Consider the following 16,674-nt stretch of genomic DNA (forward strand, 5'->3'; position numbering starts at 1 on the left):
CTCGGTTGGCCCAATATTCTTAAACAATGTCTAAGAAACCCAGCCTTTAAGGGTCATCATCCATAATATACTCAATCCGTTACTATCAGTTTTAATCTACAACAGTGACAACTTAGCAGCCACGAATATAGTACTTAAGTGACCTGAACGCATATGCTTTCTCAGTTCAATTTTGTTTCTTTTTGAAAATTATCATCAAGATTTCAAGGACTCTACAAGTTGTGAAAACATGCATGGGCTTTGTGCCATTTATTTTGGCCAGAAGCCAGTTTTTGCTCTTTTCCCAAGTTCTTAATATGTTTGAAGAAGGCTGCTGCCAAAGCCTCCAGTTCCTGCCTAACCAGCAGATCCAATAGCTTCATTTCAGTTTCCATCCTTCCAACCTCTCAAAAGCCTGCCCTTTTCCCCCAGAGGTCCTTCTCAGAGTCCCACTAAATCCTATTACTTAAGTGATGAATATCAGGCACCACCAATGATTCTTCTACTCTGTGGATTGTCACGCTCTCCACCTTGGCTTTAACTAACCATTTTTAGGCCGGTGGCTGCGCAGGCACACACACACAGCCAGCTCAGAGGTTGCCCCAGCCCTATCTCCCACTGTCTACCTGGTGTCTTGGATGAGCACTGGGTTCCTTAACTGAAGGTTCCAAACCAGAATATTCAAACCAGCTCCCCCAGAAACTATCCCCACAGGGATTCTTATTCACTTGGTCATCTAAGTCAGGAACAGAGGTGAGAGGCACAACCACTTAGGTGCCAGCTCCTTAGACTCCTCCAAAGTACCTCTTTAATATACACAACTCTTTATTTCAAGAGCCTCAGGCTAGATGCTCTTTGCTCTCCTCAGTAGAAATGTCCTCTGCTCCTTGTCTCTAGTGGCCCCTCCCAACCCATTTTTCACACTGCTATCAAAGGGATCTAGCTAGAAAAAACCTCCTTGTACCATTCCTGGACTTAGAATATCACATCTCCTCTCAGGGGCTATTATAAAGGACCCTCCACAGCCTGAACCCAACCCACCTTTCTAACCTCAACCTCCAGTCATTCCCTATTCCTTGCTTCGTCCTGTGTTACAGCAGTACTCCCTCAACTTCAGAAACCTTCATAATTTCACAAGTGCACGCGCCTTGCTTTCTCCATCTCCCTTTTAGATCCTTCCACAAGGTTCCCCTATCTCTAAGACTCCCAGAATCTCTAGGTATAGAGCAAAACCACCCCACCAACCACTGGAGTTCTTCAAGGGCAGAGAGCTTCTCACTTTTTTGGGTTTCTCTCCTGAACCCCATGGCCTAGCACTGGAAGTCCTCGATATAAAGGAGATACTCAGTAAACTCTTCTTAATTAAAAAAATCACCCGTCATGGAAATAAAGGCTTTATAGTGTTTGCCACACATAAATAAAGGTTAAGTCTCAGCTTTTCTGAGGGAAACAATTTGCAATACTAACTTGCATTTTATAAAAACAGTTATGAGGCTCAACAGGTTTATTGAGCAAGTAAAAGAAAAAATTTCTGGAAACCTAATATCTATGGCTTTATAATTAGATTAGTTTTTCAGTAGCCAGTAAAATATGTTATCTTAAAAAACTGCTAAAATCCAAAAGGTGAGAGGAAAGCAAATGGACTCTACCATTTCTATTGGGTTGTCGGAAAAGTCATGACACATTTTTGCAACAAAAAACATAGAAAAAATACATCATGACTTTTCCGACAACCCAATATATCCATGTGCTGCTTTTTATAAGTTGTATGAAGCTTGAAGCATTCTGAAAGTTAAATTGTTAAAAGGTACAATTATAAATATAAATATATGTATCTATATAAAAACATGCAATTCAAAACCAAATGATAAAAAATAAATCCTAGTTGTCTCGCAGAGAGGAAATTGTGGTCCAAAATATTTACATTCTGTACTTAAGATCACACAGTCATTTAGGGGAAGACTTGGGGCTTGGACACCTATCTTCAAATTAAAATCCATTCAGAAAATGTGCGCAAACTTTCAAAATAATTGTGTTTTTACCAGATACCTGGTCAAAGGATGATAACAGTGATACCAAGTGTTGAACATTATAGCTTAAGGGAAAAGAAAATCCTAACTTTCAAAACTTGGCTCAATCTTGGTTGTTGGGAGATATAACCATGAAGGCAGCCAGCTTTTGGACAAAGTTTACAGACAAAGGATAGTAGAACTGAAAGAATAATAGAAAAAAATGGGAAAGACTTCCACTTCTGATCAAGATGGAGTAACAGCAACCAATTTTACCCTGCCAACCTGAAACAATGAGAGAGAAAAAGAGAGAAAATATATAAAGGAATCGTTTTTTGTTTTTTTTCCTAGGCACTGGACGTCAGATAACAAAGGGCAGAGATCCCTGAGGTATGCCAGAAAAAATTAAGTGAGCCCTACAGTTGCCCCAACTTAGCCCAGAGAGGCTGAAGATAAGGGTGGGGAAGTAAAGCAGAGCTTAGAGGACTCCATGAATTGATGTGATAGAGCCAAAAGTCTGAAGAAACCAGGTCAATTAGAGTTCACAGGATTAGTACGAAAGACAAGAGAGCTGCACAGAAAACCCTGGAGATCTGCAGAGGTTCCCCCTTAAGGATTCAGCAGTACATCAACACATGCAGCTGAGGCAAGTACTCATAGATGGGACAGGGATGGAATAACTCCTAATTTAAGGCCATTGGGGCAAGTACTTGTGAAGGTCTTGTTTCAGTAGACAGAAAGAATTAGCCCTAAACTGAGACTTCTCCAGATCTGCCTAATAAATTGTAAAAGCAAGACCTGAAAGGATCAAACTATCTCCAAATAATTATATTCCAGAATAAAACTTAAGAGTACTTTTAGGAATATACAAGTACCACATATTCAACAAGGTAAAACTCATGTCTGGCATCCAACAAAGATTACCAGACATGCAAAGAAGCAGGAAAACATATTCAAAATAAAGAGGAAAAAAAAAATCAATTGAGCCTGGCCTTAAATAACAAAGATGATAAAATTGGCAGACAAAGACATTAAAAAAGTTATTAGAACTGTATTCCACATGTTCAAAGTGATACAGGATATATAAAAATTAATTTTATTTCAATATGTTAGCAATGAACAATCAAATTAAAACTTAAAAAGTAGGCCGGCCAAGTGGCTCAGTTGGTTAAGAGCTCGCTCAAGAGTTTGAGCTCTGAGCAACAGCAGTTCGATTCCCGGCCCGAGCTGAGCAGCCGCTGAGCTGCCAACAGGTGGCAGGATGGCTCAGCTTAAAAAAAAGAAAAAAGAAAACCTTAAAAAGTAATAATACCAATTACAATAGAATCAAAAAATATTAAACACTCTAATAAATTAAAGAAAACAAAAATAATGGACAGATGTATTTGTTCATGGGTTGGAAGACTCATTATTAAGATGTCAATTCTCCCCAAATTGACCTATAGACTCAATGAGATCCCAGTTGAAATCCCAGCAGGGTTTGTTTTGTTTTTGGTAGAAATTGACAAGTTAGTTCTAAAATTCATGTGGAAATTCAAAGGACCTAGAAGAGTCAAAACAAGTTCAAGAAGAACAAAGTCGTACAGCTAATACTGCCTCACCTCAGGACTTATTATAAAGCTATAGTAATAAGGCAGAGTGTGGTATTCGCTTAAAGATGAACAAGTAGATCACTGGAACAGTACAAAGAGTCCAGAAATAAAACCACACATACAGTAACAACTGATATTAGACAAAAGTGCAAAGGCCATACACCTTTGACACTGGAGAAACAAATCTTTTCAACAAATGGTGCTGGGGTAATATGCAAAAAATAACCAAAACCAAAAATCCATACCTTGCACCTATACAAAATTAACTCAAAATGGATCATAGACCTAAATGTAAAACCTAAGATTATAAAACTACTAGAATAAACCACAGTAGAAAACCTTTGTGACCTGGGATTAAAGAAAGATTTCTTAGATATTACACCAAAGGCATGATTCATAAAAGAACAAATGGACAAATTAGACTTTATCAAAATGAACTTCTGTTCTTTGAAAGACATAGTTAAAGAAAATGAAAATAGATGGGGGGAACATAAGTCCAAAACATATATCTGATAAGACTTACAGCCAGAATACATTAAAAACTCTCAAAATTCAGTAATAAGAAAACAACTCAACTAGACAAATGATTTTAACACACCTTACAAAAAAGATAGAAATGGCAAATAAGCACATGAAAATCAGATAGTCAACATCACTGGTCTTTATGGAGATACAATTAAAAAACACTACCATACATCTATTAGAATGGCTAAAATTAAAGAGATTGTCTATACCAGATGTTGGCAAAGGATGTGGACGAAGTGGAACTAGCAATGCACTGCTGATGGAAATATAAAATGTGGTACAACCACTTTGGAAAAGTTTGGTAGTTTCCTTAAAAATTTAAAACACATCAGTCTTAGATAATAATCAAAATTGAAAGCATAAGTCCTTATAAAGACTTGTATGTTAATGTTCATTCAATTTTTGTTTGTAATAGCTAAAACTTGGACACAATAATGAATATACACATTATAGTAAATCCATACAATGGAATACTACTCAGCAATTAAAAAGAATGAACTACTACTGATACATGCAACAACATGAATGAATCTCAAAAACATATATGCAGAATTTAAAAGCCAGGTCAAAAAAAGTACATGTTGTATGATTTCCTAGATATAAAACTCAAGGAAATTCAAACCAAGCTACTGTGAAAAAAAGCAGATCAGTGGTTGCCTGGGGCAAGGGTGGGGGAGGGATAGGGGAAATTGCAAAGGGGCATAGGATATTTTTGGAGATCATGAATATGTTCATTACTTGGATTGTGGTGATGGTTTCACAGACGTATACATAAATCAAAACTTCTCAAACTGTACATTTTAAATATGTGCAGTTTATTGTATGTCAATTACATCTAAATAAAGCTGTTAAAATGTTTTTAAAAACCCAACTTGGTTAAATCATGAACATATAAACAGAGACTGTTAATTAGCAAGCTCATCAGTATATGGTTCATCCAGTTATGCCCCATGTATAATTTTACAAGTTTAAAAATACATTCAGGTGATCTGAGTACCTAAAATGTTCAGAAACACAAAATCTGATGTTAAAGGTTCAATTTATATCCTGACATCTTTTCTCAAGACATGGGGTCTTCATGAACTTGACCTAGATTTTTACCTCAAAACGAAGCCACACACAGAATACTAGCATTTGCTAGTACCGCTAGAATTTGCCAACACCACTTCCAGACATTTACTACAAGTGGTATTATTAGAAGTGATATGGTGAGATCATAGTTAACTGGTTCACAGGCCCAGAAACATTTTGTCCTTTGGAGCCAAGTGTACAGAAGTAATGAGCCTTTTTCTTCCATTCTGTTTTCCTCAGGCCTTTCCAGTGCAGGAAAACCTCTACTTATCCAGAAGGATACAAAGACCTCTACAAACTGATCACACCTATTTACTGCAGTTGAACAACACCTAAGTGCACATAGCTCTCACATACCAATGCTATTTCTCACCTTCCTGCCTTTATTACATTGTCCTTTTGCTTCATCTAATCAATGGCCACACATCCTTTACAGGGTAGCTCCCCTAAGGTGGTGCCTGGGAATCAGAATCATCTGAATTTCCCTTACACACTTACACACACACACATCTCTGCAAAGGGAACACAGGAACTGCTGGAGAGTGATGGAAGTGTTACATATACAAATGTTTTTCATTTTTCATGTCAACTGGTGGCAGATATCTGGTTATACATACTTGTTAAAAGTCACTGAACTGTACATTTAAAATGAGTGCATATTATTGTATGTAAATTATAATTCAATAAAATTGGTTTCAAAAGCCCACGTTGTATAATACAAAATGAACAGGAAAACAACAACAAAAACCCCCCAGAGATTTACCCCAGAACTAGTAGTTAAGGTCATATTTAAGCCAAGCTTGAATTTTCAGCCTAAATTCCTAATATAAACATAGATGTGGTTTTCTAATCTTCAAAAATGAACCTCTTGGTAAAAAAGGTAATTTTGTGGGGAAAAAATTCACTTTTTTCTTGATTTCACCACTGTGATTTAGACATATCAATAAATGCTGTTAAACTTATGTCCACTGTGACAGCTGAGAAAGATGCAACAACTTTGTTTTATGTGCCACAGAATACACAATGATTTATGTAAGAAACCCAGATCTTCATGACTTATAATGACTATCAAATAATTTGTGCTCAATATCTTATTCTAAGAAGCCTATGTCAAATAATGCATAAAGAAATACAATTTAGAGTTTGAAATGCAATTTAAAAATACCATAAAAAATTACGAAGCTAAAAGAATTATATCTGAAGAGGCAAATTTCAGTTAATTGGTTTAAAAATCCCTCCACAATCATGGAATGCCTCATTCCCCAATGACCATGCTATTTAAGAGATATACTAGATATTAAAAAATTTTTAAGATATCATTTTAAGCTTTATGTCTTTATTTAAAAGGCTAGGCACTCACTTGGCAACTATTTCATCAACATTATCTCATTTAATCTTAATAACCCTATAAGGAAGATATTATTGTCCCCATTTTATAGATGACAAAAATGAGGTTAAGAGAGATTAAGCAATTGGTCCAAAGCTACACAAAACCTTCAATTAAACTAAAATGACTACACTTTCATCCATTCTAGATTTATAGCTCAGGATTATGTTATTTTTGTTATAGGATCGTGACCTTAATCATTAACAAGCTATGCATTTTCTAAAGAGTCACTTAAGTGCTCTTAACCTACACAGGCAAATGTGTAGTTCGAAATCAATGGGTGACATACCAGCCCTTAAATCCCACCTCGGTTTTGTTGGTTTTATGCATGATAACAACACACTCAAATATTAAAGACATATTTTCCTCTCAAAGTTCACATGGACTTTTCTGCCAACTACAGGTCAATTTACCTTCTTGCCAGTGAGAACCACACCACACTGCGTTAAAAAAATTAGAAAAATTACGTTTGCTTTTGAATGTTGTGTTCCGGCACCTCTACAACCTGTAGAATTGGAACTCTGTAAATGGAGATTTGATGAAATCTCACACATTGTAAATAATCCAAAACCTGGTATAATGTGTTTAAGAAATGGACCTGGTGTCAGACAGATTTCAATTCTGATAATGCCTCTGCCACTAAGTAGCTCAGAAGGCCTGGCAGGTAGCTAACACTAGAGTGATTATTATTAGGAAAAGTTCAAATCTTATTTATTGCCACAAATCTATACCCGAAAAGTTGCATGTGAGCTGTGAAGAGAGGAGTGCTTACTTTTTTGCATATATATACTGCTTAGCAGGCAACAGAGCACCCACAAATATCCATCTTACTTCTCTCCCTCAACCCCCATCCTGGGGCAAAATGAACCTAATACTTCCTGGCACCTTGGAATTAGAACTTCTATTTCCCACAGAAACAGCATAATAAATGGTGGCTAGAGTTAGGACCTGTCACACTAAAAGTGAAACACGCATCTCTAAGCTGATCTGGGAATCTACCTATTTATAAGGCTCTCACTTTTTGAATTCCAAAAAGCCAGCATACACACACCTTTATTATACAACCCATTTTTACCGTGGCAATTGGTGACAGCGTCCTCTTTATTCAGCAGTCTAAAGATTTTCTATCTTCAGGTGAATTTCAAAGACTAACATTCTGGTTTGAAAGATGTACATTAAAAAAGTTTTATTCAAACTATACTTACTCAAATTGTAAAAGCTGGACGAGAAAGTGTGTCCAGCCCTCTCACTTGCCAAATGAGGACGGAGAGGCTCAGAGTCACACAGGCCATTTGGCAGGCCTTGGAGTGCAACACAAGTGGAACTCCAGATGCAGGCTTCTTTTTGCTAAATACTATCAGAGATAAATACTGTCCTAGTAACTAGTGCTGAGCATTTCTAAAGTAGCAGGCTTTCCCTTCCAACCATATCTATGACCACGATTTTAAGGCACATTTTTTTTCTGTTTTTAATCCAAGTCCATGGTCCTGTAAGTACACCACCAAAACTTCCCACGAAGAGCAGTATTTTGGTATCACGCAAACACTGTCCCACATATCGCATCCCAAACACCACTCTGTCTGCCAAGGCCATCCTTCATCTCTGGGGCCACACTGCCCACCACACCCTTCTCCACTCTTATCTGCCCAGGCTGTTTCTCAGTTATTGCCCAAGGCTTCTGCATAAAAACAGGCTTGCTTGAGGTCCACCCCTGCCTGAAGACTTCTATTCAGTAGATGTGATAGTTAATCCCTACTATGTACAAGGTTTAGAGCTAACACTGGAGTAGTTCACTTCTCTTCTGCTCTTTTTCAAAGGCTCATCTCATCAAAGAAGCCTTCCCTGATAAATCTGAGACTCTGGGTTTCAAACTCCTTTAACTACAACTCTGGCAAGAAATAATTTACGCGTGACACAATACACACACCCTCAAATAAATAACTCAAAAGTTTGATGTGAAAGTCTTACAAAGTATGATAAATCAATATTCTTCATCCTACTCTCTTTTTTAAAAAGTCCAGGAAAGAAAAACATCTAGAGAAGACAGATCATAAAACACACCCAATACACAAATGAATATACAAAATGTCAGATGCTGTAAAGAAACAATGAACTTTAGACTTCTAGAACCTTCTAAATTCTTTTCTCAACACACTAATGGATCATGACGCAGTTTGAAAAATAATGCTCTGTAACATAAAAGAGTGATTACTTTGACATGATGCTAGAGAAATAGAGGCATCTAGATGTGAGACTCCCCACCCACCAAATGTCACACCTTCCGTCTGCCCAAAAAGAGGTACCAAAATGGAGAATTAGTACCTGCATACCATAGGTCAAATGAGAGAGAGAACCAGCTTGGGGGAAGACTAAGGTTTCACTGAAGTACCATTTCAGGAGCAGAAAGTAGAGTAGGACTTTTTTTTCCTGAACCACCTGGGCAGTTTTCACAATCTCAGTTCTTTGTCTTGTGTCATGCTGCCCATTTCCAACTAGACTTGCAACACTTGCAAGCAGGAATTTTATTCTTCTTGAAAATCCTACACTCCACCCAGAGACATGCTTGACACAGAATTTTAAAAATAATCATAAATGAGCAGCGAGTTATTTTTAAAATCTAAGATAACTTCTCTACTTGATGGTTTCTGTTAAACAGTAAACGCCCCACTCCAAAGGACACTAGTTCACTAGTGGGGGGAAAAAGGAGGTGTGGGAGAGGGCAAAATCTAGGGGAATAGATCATAAAATACACACAATACACAATATAAAATGTCAGGTGCTGTAATGAAACAATGAACTGTAGACTACAACTGAAGAGTTATCATCAAATATATACACTGCATTTCTGTCCAAAGTAGTATGTGAAACCACTTATAGAAACGTGAATTACTAGTCGTTACGCTTTTCTAACTTAAAACAACACAATTCCTTCAACTGCAAGAGGCAGAATTATTTTCCAATCTTAGAAGTAGAAAAACTAACATTTTGCAGGGAGAGAGATTCTATATTGGCGAAGTAGCACCTTGACACTCAGACTACACTGACTAGAAGATAAATTATTTACACCTGGCCAAGCCAGAGAAGGTAAATGGTAAAAACACGAAAAATCTATATGGACCTTTGAAGAAGTCATTTAATTATCTGAATTATATATATGTGATTTTTAAAAATGGGAAGAGGGCACAAAAAGTTCTGGTACAAAAGACTAAATCTAACAGGAGCAATGCTTTCCAGATCATTACAATAAACAATGGCTCAACGTATTGAGAATCCAGAGACATTTCACCTCCAGGCAGAACACATGTTGAAGCACTGATTTGTGAAGTTTAGAAGCTGGATCTAGGCCATGGCAGGGCACTAACGTATCCTAATTTTGAAGCGCTAAGAGTTCCCATTTAGAATTAAACAGGACCAGAAACTGTTTCAATTTACACTTAATTAAGTGTGGGGGTGGGGTGGGGTCGGGAGGTGATGAGGAGAAATTGGAGGTTAAAAGATAACTGGATTGGGCGGAAGCAAACATCCTGAGGACCTGATTCCCAATAGCAAGGGGCGTTTCTAGGACAACTTTCCCAGTAATCGCAAAAGCGCATTTTGAGATGGGACGGTGGATCGCGAAAGGTGGCCGGCAGATAAGTATAAAAGGCTGTAAACTCCCCGAAGCACCAAATGTCACACTTTTTCATGCTTGCGCCCTCCCAGTGTCCAATCCACATTGATTGAATGAAGGGGGAAACCCAAATGAATGAATGGGAGAGAGATCTGGCCAGGAGGCTCAGCGCAGGGCTCCACGCCCCAGGCAGCCCTGGACGCCCTCCCGCCAAGGGCACGGACAGCGCGCCGGGGCAGGGAGACGCCCGGGGACCCACTGGGCGCGGCGCAGCGCGCAGACCACCAAGGGGCCCTGGGGGACAAGTCGCAGGTAGGGCCTCGCGGAACAAAGGCGGGGCGGGGTGGCCCGGCAGGGGCGTCCAGAGGGGCGGGGGGCCGCCGGCACTCACCTCGTCGCCCCACTTGAGCACATCCTTGTGCCGGTCCTTGACGGCGTTGTAGATGTGCAGGAACTGAAGGATCCCGTGCCGCCGCACGTGGTCGGCGTGGCGCTTGGTCTCCTCCCAGCTCAACGGCGAGCCTTGGGACAGCAGCCCCATGGCCGCCCCCTCCTCTTTCTCCTAGAGGCTGACGGCGGCGGCTCGCTCCGGGCGCGGGACGCGAGCCGGACACTCGGCTGCCCGCGGAAGGCGGCGGTGGCGGCAGCTGCTACGCCCCGAGGGGGGGCGCCCTCGGGCCGCAGCCGACGGAGGGAGGGTAGGGTCCGCTCCGGCTTCGCGGCAAGGGATCCCTGCTACCCAGGTGACCGACCCAGGAGTGCGGCGAACCGCGCGGGCTTAACAGCGGAGGACTAGAGGGCGGCTGGGCGGCTCTCGGCCCGGCAGCCTCGCCCCTCCCTGCTCCAGCTCCCGCCCGCTCTTGCTCTGAGGCAGCGGCGATGGACCCCACAGCCCTGGTGCGGCAGCGGCTCCCGCTTCTCTTTGCCGGTGTCGTGCACTGGCTTCTTCCTACTTGTGACCAAAACCTGCGCCGCCGCGGAGCATGCCCAGTTTTCCTATCCGCTCACTCGCCGTTCCAGTGTGCAAGCATTCTCTCCGGATTTTATAAACTACGGGCGGGGGGCGGGGAAAGGAGGCGGTGCAGGAGAGGAGGCGTGGCTGAGCACCGGAACCGGCAAAAGGGGGCTGCCGAGGAAGCGTGCGCAGGCGTGGTTAGGCCGTAGTCAAAGGGAACGGGCTCTTTGGAGGCCGGGAGTGAATTCGGCCTCGCGATTTGTAAAAATTCGTTTTCTCTAATCCAAAGAGATAAACTCTGGGTTGGGGAAGAAGGTGATTCTTTGAATTAATGAAGAACCCATCAGATTATTTTTTAAGTGATAGGGGCCTCACACTTATAAGAGCAGAGGGAGAATAGCAGTGTATGACAAGAAAAATATTAACTTGGGAGTCAGATGAAACATGCTCAATTCTAGTCTCCACCCTTTACTGACTGTGAGAACTCCTTTGGGCAAGTTATTTCCATACCTCTATAAAATGACATGAATTCTGTCGATTTAAAGACTTAGTACAAAACAAAAAAAGAATAACTATCTCGTTAATTTTACATTGATTACATGTTGCGATAATACATAGTAATTTGGCTATGTTAAGATAGAATATATTAATTCACCTGGTTCTTTTTTAGTTTTCACAGGTGGCTAATGGAAAATGTAAGATTGCTCATGTGGCTCGAATGCCACTTAAAGCAGTGCGAGTGTAGATATTTTACACTTTGCAAAGCACAACACATTTTCTACCTACACATGCTGTATTCCCTCACAATACCGTGAAGCTGGTCTCCTGGGAGGGTGTCAGTTTTTAATGAGGAAAGAGGGACAGGGGCGACTCAGTAAGACGAAATTCTAGTCCAGCCAAAGCTCGATGTGATGCTGAATGTAGTGAGTCAACAGCATAATTGGAGTCCCTCAGCCCCAGATACTCACAGAAGCGTGCCTCTCCTACCCTGTTCCCGAATTCCGAACCAGCATCCCAAGGAGCCCCTGGACTCTGGACAATCCCAAATCAGGTGCAGAGTGGTGGCACCACCTGGCAATTATGTCAAATTTAAACCAAGACCTCCACAGTGCCTTTGCCAAGTACTGTTACAAGGCGGGCAAAGCCCACCACAGATCAACGGAAGTCATATTCAACATGTCATTTCCCTCTATTTGACGATATTTCGCATTTTTAGGTTTACTTCTCGATTTCATTCTGTAGATTGCAACCAGGACTGGGTCTGGACTTCTGGGAGTGGGTTTTCAGCAGACAGCCCTGGACAGGTCGTTAAAGAGAAAAGAAAGTCGCTCGTATCTTGCCGAATCAGCCCTTTCCAGGCGCTGCCCAAAGGCGGATTCCTGGTCATTTCTTCTGCGGAAAAAAAAACACACACACACAAAAAACCACAAGACACCCTTGGCTGGAATTAAACCCTGACAGAGCTGGTTCAGACATCGCATCCTCGGCTCCTAGCACCCAGTACAACCGCAAGCCCCGCCTTCAGGGCCGCCTGGAAAACCTGGACCGTGGAGCCCGGCGGCTGGGGACTCCGCGCAAAACAGCGGCTGAGCTGAGCATGCTCGGAGAGTGGGTCTGTCGCGGGAGGAAGCGGCGCGGAGCTGGGGCGCTGCACGCCGCGCCGTTGTTGTGATACAGCTCCCACCACGTGACTGCACCGGCCCGCCTCCTGGCACACGGCGTGGGCTCCCGGTGACTCAGCACTTTGTGGTGGCTGGACACTAGGGGTCAATCCCCGGAGGGTTGCCCCGGGGCAAAGTCTCTGTGGGCCACTCCTGACCCCGGGGCTGCTGCTGCTGCTGCTGCTCGTGCTGCTTCTGGGATTGCAGCAGCCATTTCAGACTAATCTGTTTTGGGGCCTCCTGGCAATGAGGAAAAAATATATTTCCCAGTAGTCACGCTGTTTCCAATTGCCCCTGAATAAGTGGCTTTGCAGAGAGTTCGGAGCTGGCCCACCAGAGATCAAATGAGGAAAGCAGAGGGTCTATGCCTAGAGGGTGTTTGAGGCAGGATATTGTAGGTTCATGCCGCTTGTGGTTACCTGCCCCAGGCCATACTGCTCTCTGGCCTGAGCATCCCTGTAGATCAGCGGTGGGCAAACTTTAGAGGCAGACGAGCCAATCCTGTTCCTCGAAGTTTTGCGAGACTTGTAAAACAAATGAAGTCACCATTATGTGAATAATATACTTTAAAAATTTTATAAATGAAACTATGGTAGTTTTATTTTCATTTTCCATTTTACTTAAGAGCTACATGTACATACCCAAAGAGCCGCATATGGCTCGTAAGCCACAGTTTGCCTACCCCTGCTCTAGATGGTTCCTCCAGTGGTCTCAGTAATTGCTCTTTGTGGGGCACCTGCTGTATGCTAACCACTTTGATCTGGAATCCATAGAATAGCCTCAGTTGTTGCCATGTTTTCTAGATGAGGCAACTGAGATCCAGTCCTGTAGTCCCCACTTACCCATGGGGGATACATTTCGAGATCCCCAGTGGGTGCCTAAAACCACAGATAGTACTGAACACTATATACTGCTTTTTAGTTTATGTGTGTGTGTATTTATATATATATAATAAAGTTTACACTACTCTTGTGCTTCGGACCATTATTAGGTTAAATAAAGGGTACTTGAACATAAGTGCTGTGAGATAGTTAAACTGATAACTGAGATGGCTACTAACTGACTATCTGACAGATAGGCTATTCATTGTGAATACTCTGGACAAAGGGATGCTTCACACTTGGAGGCAGACAGTGGGCGAGATCATGCTACTCAGAACAGTGCCCACAATTTCAAACTTACGAATTATTTCTGGAATTCTCCATTTAATATTTGATTGCAGTGGAGGCAGGTAACTGAAAAAGTGAAAAGCGAAACCCTGGATAAGTGGGGACTACCGTAAATAACAGCTAGCGGCTACACAGGGACTTGGGCTCCAGTGAGATTTCAAAACCTATGCCCTTTCCACCTCACAGCCTGGATGAGGCTGAGGGCCTTCTTCCATGGGACTCTTCCTGAGTATTAATACCACCTCCACAGAGCCCACCTTCTCCTCTGACACACCTTTTCCCCAAAGACTGTGGTCTGCCAGTGAGCTAATACTTTCTTTTTATTTTAATTAATTGGTAGAAACAAACACACAATTATTTCTTACCTTCAGTGTGCATGGTACAAAATGCAAAAGATGTAGGAAGGATTTTCTCCCTACAGTTGCATTATACTTGGAATTTGATTTAATTATACTGAACAAGGCTCCAGGGCCTTATGATAGAACAGTAGCCAAAAGACAAACCGGTCTTCACCCTGGCTCAGAGGGTAACCTGCTGGGTCAGTTTAAGCAAAATTGTATCGTAGGGACCCTTTCCTCTACACCTTTTCAAGTGAGAGTCTGGAAAGAAATGAGGTTTCCTTTCCAACCTATACATTCTCCGATGTCAGTACTATTCAATTAGTTGAAAAAGTGCAAATCCTTTCGTGTAGTATTTCTGACATATGCTGCTGAGATGCACTATTGTCATTTTAATTAAAAAAAACCAAAACACAGAACCTCTTTTTAAATTTGTTTTTTAAAGCCAACTTTTAGTTTATGTGGATTTCAAAAAAATATACGAAAATGCTCGTTTTCATGTAGTTACAATAGGTCTGCTCAGCCAAACAAAGGCCTTTGTTAAGATGGGGAAGCTTGCGTGTGTAAGGAAAATGGGCAGGAGTCAACAGGGTGAGAGTAAAGATGTGGGCGTGAGAAAGGATGTCCTTAGAAGCGAGGTGTCTCGGCAGACACAGCTTGATGGCTTGATGGGATCCAGAACACATGTGGAGCAGTGAGTGTGTTGTTTTTTTGTAACAGTATCATTATTTTCCTATGAGATGCTAAGGAAGGAGGTAAGGATGCCAAGATCAATGTGTTGGGATGGGAAAGGTGATAGCTGAGTCCAGTAGATTCTTTTCACTGGCGTATGGCTAAAGAAACACAACTTTTTACTATGGAACACTTCCAAACAAGCCCCAAAACAGAGAGAACATAGCATCCTGTACCTATTACCCATCTCCAGAATCACCACATGGCTAACTCTATTTTGAGTATTCACCCCCTTTCATTAGTTTAAAGCAATTCTCACTGGAGTATGAGCTCACGTGGTTAGCTCTAAGTGAGGGCTGAAGAAAGAAAGAGGATCATCAAAGATGGTTTGAGCAATTGGTGTGAGGGATGATCCAGGAAGATGGAAATGAACGAGCGAGGTCAACCCCTTATTGGAAATCAATTTCCTCCATCCTGAAATTGGAGACTGTTGACGTTAACCAGTTGTTTTTATTCCAAATCTTCTAGTTTTCGTTCTCAATTATGGGATGTTGTATTTAAAAACAAAACTAAACTAAAACACCATGCTTGTCGTATGTAGCATAAACTATTTCACAATGGCTGGCATGGGTAATTATTATATTCAAAGTAGGCCGATTGTCAAAGGTGAGTAAAGTCTTTAAGGAAGTATTCACGCTTTTAGAGAGTCCTAATCTTAGTTACCACATTTTCCCTTCCATTTCACTCACATTGGTTCACATAAATATATGTAAACTTCATTCTAAGTTACATTACGCCAAGTAATTGATCTTTGGCACACAGCAACCCATCATTTGGGGATGATGAGATATGAAAAAGAGCTAACCATAATTATATCTATGCAGAAAGGCAATTATACTGGATATTGAACAATTTTTCTTCAATAAGACCAGTTCCTAAGAGGGAATAATGTAATTGTACTTACTGAAGGTATAGTATTTATTTTTCCACACACAATACCACGCCCCTTCTCCCCCTGCCACCTATTTTAGCACTTAGGCTAACATGTAGTAGGCACATTTGGTGGGGGAGGGGGAATCAACTCATCTAAAAACAACTTCAACTGCAATGCACAGGGCAGCCTGTGCATTGAATCATCCATCTCAAAATGTCAGCAGTGTCAAGATTGAGAAAACTTGCTCTACATGACTCAGGATTAACCCTAAGTATGATATGGGTGCCTTTCCTTAAATATTTGCAAGGGTTTCTAAGGTCGTTAAAATGATTAGTTGAGAAAAACTGAATATATACAATGAATGGTTAGTATCACTTTATGTGTAGTTATCACGAGCAAAAATATATACAGCCATCTAATATGCTACTGTTCTCTAGTGCACTGATGGAGCTTATGATCGGAGGGTTAGGGCCCCTTCTTTATCCTGTTTCTCTTTTCCTCGTGGCCACTTACTGGTTCAGCCTTCGCCTCCTCTCTGGAGTGTCTTATTTCTTGTCCATGTGAGACTAGTTTTATACTTGTACCAATTGCAGAGTTCTTAGTCCCCTATCTACATTTCTTAAGAATTCAGTTTTAAAGAATAAAAACACACTAGGTCTCTTAGAAGCTCTGTTACTACTGGACAGGGAAGATGGGTATTGGAAAAAGCCTCGGCTGAGTGTGAGAACAGAGTTGGAATGCCATCTCTGCTCTCTTCTAGCTCTGTAACCTC

General features: G+C 41.4%; 1 protein-coding gene across 3 annotated transcripts in view; it reads right to left on the bottom strand.

Moving 5' to 3' along the window:
• The window catches only part of GCLC (glutamate-cysteine ligase catalytic subunit), a 47,316-nt gene extending 35,242 nt beyond the window's left edge, over nucleotides 1-12,074 (bottom strand). Inside the window, exon 1 of one of the 3 annotated variants that reach the window (XM_019668088.1) lies at nucleotides 10,565-12,074. In XM_019668088.1, the coding sequence (XP_019523633.1) occupies nucleotides 10,565-10,714 (150 nt within the window). In that variant the 5' untranslated portion in view covers nucleotides 10,715-12,074. The remainder of the gene's footprint in view (nucleotides 1-10,564) is intronic. The other 2 variants (XM_019668087.1, XM_019668086.1) reach the window with 2 other exon arrangements.
• Between the last annotated feature and the right edge of the window lie 4,600 nt (nucleotides 12,075-16,674).

The sequence above is a fragment of the Hipposideros armiger genome, unplaced genomic scaffold (assembly GCF_001890085.2).
Source record: "Hipposideros armiger isolate ML-2016 unplaced genomic scaffold, ASM189008v1 scaffold_516, whole genome shotgun sequence".
In the NCBI taxonomy this organism is placed as follows: Eukaryota; Metazoa; Chordata; class Mammalia; order Chiroptera; family Hipposideridae; genus Hipposideros; species Hipposideros armiger.